The 5,694-nt window shown below is 31.3% G+C and overlaps 1 protein-coding gene across 1 annotated transcript; it reads right to left on the minus strand.

The window, feature by feature from the left end:
* Positions 1-1,298: 1,298 nt before the first annotated feature.
* LOC124374941 (cystathionine beta-synthase-like) lies at positions 1,299-3,829 on the minus strand. Its single transcript, XM_046833072.1, has 2 exons — positions 3,682-3,829; positions 1,299-1,528 (listed from the first exon to the last, which is right to left on the minus strand). The coding sequence occupies exons 1-2, from the start codon at positions 3,719-3,721 to the stop codon at positions 1,404-1,406; spliced, it is 165 nt and encodes a 54-aa protein (XP_046689028.1). The 5' UTR covers positions 3,722-3,829; the 3' UTR covers positions 1,299-1,403.
* Between the last annotated feature and the right edge of the window lie 1,865 nt (positions 3,830-5,694).

The raw sequence follows: 5,694 nt of genomic DNA on the forward strand, positions 1-5,694 counted from the left end.
AGAAATATTAATACTCCAAAAAAGAGCCTTAAGGGCTTTAACAAATTCACAAGAATATGAACATTGTCAACCCTTATTTATTGAAATGAAAATACAAACAGTAATTTAATCTCTATATTTATGACTTAACCCTATATGCAATTAAAAATAAAAGTAGTTATAAATATTAATTATGATATTCATAACTATAATACAAGGAATAAGGATAGAGCCCTCATAGCGTTTTTTCTAGACTGAGTAAATGCCAAAGTAGCCAAACCATTATATCTATGAAAATTTACAATAAAATTAAAAGGTACTTATGGATAAATATCCAATCCTGCAATTTAAAAACAAGTTTTATAACTGGGCTATTAGAACATCCCCTTTATAAACTAGATGACTTTTTTGTCATTGATCCAATAGACTTTTAGAACTTTGCACGAGGCCTGTTACAAATCACCATTTTTGTTAATCATGTTTTGCTGGTCTTTGCTTGAGGGATGTATACTTGGCTGATGTGGAGAGAGGCTGTTGTTGACGGAGTATTTGATGGGTACTGTTTGGTAATTTATATTGGATAGTATCAGGTTAAATGGAGGGTTATTATGTTAAAATCATTATGTTGATTTATGCAGGGAATTTTATGATTTGGATTTTTCACAAGGTGTAATCTTACATTGTATTAGTTATGTAAATATTTTTAGGTTGTAGTTAACATATAATATTTTATCAAATGATTTTTTTATTTTTTTATTTTATTGCAGTTTTATTTTTTTTTTTTTAATATTGTGTTTGATTGATTATAAAATACTGATTGACCATGTTTGAATATGTGATGGACTCATGACTAAGCTTACTTAGCAGCTAAATGACATTGTCAATGATCTTTTGTGATTCCTATGGCAAATAAATATTATTATTATTATTATTTGCTGAAAGTCAACCGATCAATGATCAATATTATTTCTTTCTCACAGTCTACCAACACTTTTATAATGTAATGCCATCTTCATGGTTGAAGTTATTTTCTATATATATATTTTATTAATTTCTGTTTCATTCCTAGTTTTGTAACTGTTTCTAACAAAGAAAACCCAAACACAAGAGAATTCAATAGGTGCTGATTATGCATACTTGAATTCTGCTAAGTCCTTCAGATTGTTATAGAGTAATCGCTAAATTAAACTCTAAGCGTCCAAAATATTAGTTTATAAAACTTACCATAAAAATCCTTTTGAATTAAAATTGTATAATTGTAATTATTACGCTTTTTGTATGGCCTAAATGTTTTATGTATAGTAAATTACCACATTTTATAAATTGATAAATCATTTCATTTAGGAGTTTTTATAAAAATTACAAACAATGTCATTTAAGTATCTATAATTATTCAAGAAAGTTCCGTTCTCGCATCCAATCATTCAGACAAAAAACTTGGTCATGTAGTTACGCACGTTGTCTGGCAGGATAACAACCACTCTCTTGTTGGCATCTAGTGACTTTGCAATCTTTAATGCAGCACATAAGGCTGATCCACTGCTTCCTCCTGTCAACATAAGAACATTACTTTTTTATGTTCATGAATAGGAGACTTACAAAAGAAAATTACTTTGATACAAATTCCACATTATTGGTTATTGGTTATTGTGCTGCCCAAAAAATCACGAAAGGAAAAAAAGGAATGTGAAGTATAGGGAAAGTTATCTTATGGTTGCATTTTTTTCATTAAAAACTGTGAGAGATTTTTTGCCATTATAGTGAACTAGCTGATGATTTCGATGCCTTCAGAGCCTCTTCAGCAACTCCTCCAGCTTGACCATCCTTACGAATCAATCTCACTCCTTAAACCCTCTTGCTGGCTACGTCCTTGGTGAGATTGATTAGAAAACTGTTCTTCCATGAGGAATTTTATTGTGTGTGACAGCCCCTAATTTGATGCTAAGAGCTGAATTTTCCAACTCATTGTATCTGCTGATAGATTCTAATTCTGCAGAATCCAAATGGTATGATAAGTAAGTGTTGTCAACTTAGACTATATTTTTGGTTAAAATAAATATTTTTTTGTAAAAATACATTTTTTAATCATAAATTTTATAGAATTAATATCCCTAAAATCTGTTTGAATAATCTTAGTACTATTTTATGAATAACTTTGGAAGACAACAAATACTTTTTACACAGAAATGTACCAAGATGTATTTATAACTTTTTACAATATGCAGCCTATTTGCATAATTTGGGTAATTTCTCTATAAGTACATGCTTTTTGTACGACATTACCTAATCAAAACATATTTAAAAAGTTAACCTAATTTAGGCCCACAACAATCAATTACAATCTATATATAAAAGAAAGTCGTGTTAGTTACACTATTTATAACTCAAGAACAGCTGAACCGATTTGGCTGAAAATTGGAAGGGAAGTAGCTAAGAACTGGGGAGAAGGACATAGGATACTTTTTATCCCGGTTCCCAATTCAGGATTCTGCCCCACTGGACTCTAAAAGTTACGGAAATACCCGTAAGAAATGCATTGCAGCAAACATATGTTATTAGGTGAAAGGAGCCTGTTCAAATTTAATCAGCTGTTCTTTGTAAAACTTATATAATGCAACAAAAGAAATATATGTTTATATAATTTAATTGTCATTTTAAATTTCTTTACATTTATAGTTTGAAAGCATAGAGTAAGCTTAAGAGAAACAGCAAATTTTGTTTCAACGGTTTCTACAATCACTGTTAAGCATAGGCTTTACTATCCAGATTATACAAATCCAAATTTTACGTAAAAATTCACCTTTAACTGCAATATTTATCTAATATAAACCATGCTCGTGGTTGATCAGAAGAGCAATGCAGATATCAAAATTACTATCTTACGTTGGCTTCAAATATAAAGAGTGTTATAAAACCAACCTTAGTTGTTTTTTTTATAGAAGTTATGGTTCTAAGAACTCCATGCGTACATATTCTCTCGATCGAGACAACAAAGCAAGCTCAATCATGGCGTCAGAGATATAACTAATTCGACTCAGAAGTGATACACTTGCCAAAGCCTAAAATAAAAACCATACGCAATTTCGCTTAACATCTGAAGCTCATAATTCATTAGACTGTAACAATATGTACCTAAAATATGCCTATTTTCGTTTACAAAATTACATTGAGCGCCATCATTTATTACATCGTATGTGCGCTAATGAATTCCGACTTTTTGACTCCTGTCCACGCTGGGCTAATATAGTTCAATTGTATACAAAAATCATAAAATGTTGGAGAAAAAATTCCAGTTATTTCACAGGTGCATATTGAGACTGTTTTAAAATTTAGATCTTAAATAGATCATGAACTTGGAGTATCTTTACACTGGACTATCATTTATCTTAGAAGGGTAATAAGACGTTAAAAAGAAATATACCTCATATGACCCAAATTTTCTGTAGGAAATCGCGTGCGAAGCCGTGGGTAACTGGGTATCTGGTTGTAATTGGTATTTTATTGAAAATCAAGAGTTTTCGTTATAAAATACTACAAATTTATTGACGAACTAGCTGTTACCCACGGCTAATCGCGCATAATTGCTTTTACTAAGTAATATAAGGACTTCGGTTCTAAAGATTGCGTGCGAAGCCGTGGGTAACAGCTAGTAAAATTAATATGAAAACAATTGGTAAACATTTTGCACACAACCATACTCACCACGAAACAAACCTTCTTCTCGTATCAGCCGTCTAGCCATTTGAAAAGAATCCTTATCCCCAATTTTCAGCCATTCATCCACCACACCACGATCTGTAACACATGAATCAATTTAGTGCACAATAATAATTTACTGATAGTGGATTTTTTACTGTTATTTTTAACTGAAGTCATCCAAAAAAAGTAACTGGTGGATGAAGGAAAACCTATATAAAAATATGAGTAGTATGAATAAATGACGTACTAGAGCAGCCCGCACTGAAATAGTACGACGGTGACTGGTGCGTCTGAATCCCGCTCTACACCCATGCACAACACTGTTGCCATTTTTATGTGTGTGAAAAAATACTGATCAGTCACATAATCTGTTGCAACAAACTGTAAATAAATATATATTTATGTTTGACTTCATTTCATATGATTTGTAGACAACAAGTAAATTCAAAACAGACAGTAATGACCTTAGCTGTCTGTTACAGCATAGCAGGAACTGGTGGTGGAGCAAGTGATGTGGCAACACTGCTTCAAATTTTATCAGACTAGTAATCATCAGGTACAAAATACAAATAAAATATTACAAGTTCAAGTACTATGTATGAAATGAGACATGTTCATCACGTTAGAAATTATCAACTTTAGATGATATGCTATAAGGAAAACATTATTTATTAGACATTTATAACAATAATTCTGTATAGGTTGTTTTACATCAGAGGAGGTTCCTACAACCTCATCACTTAAGTCTGTTCAGTAAAAAAAAACCAACATATGCTGGAGCGAAGTTGTTTAACCTGCTGCCAGAAGAACTAGAAAGAACACACACTGCACAACAAACTAAAGAAGCGACTGACTGACTGGCTGATTAAGAGGCCCTTTTACTCAATGGATGAGTACATAAAAAAGACAATATTTTAAATAATTAACCATTATTGTAACCACATGATGCATTACTGATTATGTAAATAAAGAACTTGTCTGTTGTCTATCAAGAAACCATTATTTCTTAGACATATTATCACTCTACAGTATTTCTGAATAGGTTGTTTGGTAGATCAGACAAAGCTCTAAAACATAATCTTATATGGTCTATAACATTGAGATTGATGACTGGACATAGAAATAGAAAAAAAAATTTTAATAATTATGATATCCAGTAGCGTATATCTGTCATATGAATGATGATGTTGGACAATGTTACTACTGAGAAAAAGAAAAATAGAGAGAAAAAGAAACATGAGAAAGGAAAAAAGTAGAAAGAAAATAACAAATGGAGAGTAGGGTGTGGTGGGTCAAACAACAAATTCCAACAGCCCCCTGGGGGGGGGCCCATGGTTATAGTACCAGACAAGGACTACTTACTGGACCTCATTACAATAAAATATATTTGGAATTATAATTTTGGTCTAGGGCATTCACCTGATAAAATGCTCATTTTGATTTTTGACATGTATTTTAGCATTTTTTGAGCTCAATGTAGTCTAATTAAATCATAGTGAAAGGGAGATATTGAAAGCACAGTACATTTAGATTTGTTTCACATGCTACAGAATGTACAATTATTTGATTTATTTATTGTCTCTACACACTTACCCTGGTATTGTGTTCAACATTGTTTAGTGTTTTGTGCCCTGAATTAATAAAACTTGAATTTTTTGGCAAACAACTTATTTCTTATCAACTACAAGTTTTTGACATTGATGAGTGCATCGGTTTATACATATATTTGTCGCTTTAAACCTCATGTATTAGGTTTTCACACCTTAAAAGAATGAGGATAGAAACCAATCCTCCAAAAACACAGTGTTCTATTTTTGTAAACATATAGCAATTGCAAATGTCCAAAAATCATCTTATCCATTCAGAGGACAACCAATGTAAACTATTTATAATAATTTGATTTTTCTCATAAACCAACTTTAATTTTAGACTAAAGCCTCAATTGTATATAATATATTTTTATATATTTATATATATATATATACAGTGCTCGATTGGGAATGGAATGCACTGAAA

Source organism: Homalodisca vitripennis, unplaced genomic scaffold, assembly GCF_021130785.1.
Source record: "Homalodisca vitripennis isolate AUS2020 unplaced genomic scaffold, UT_GWSS_2.1 ScUCBcl_11421;HRSCAF=20674, whole genome shotgun sequence".
NCBI lineage: Eukaryota > Metazoa > Arthropoda > Insecta > Hemiptera > Cicadellidae > Homalodisca > Homalodisca vitripennis.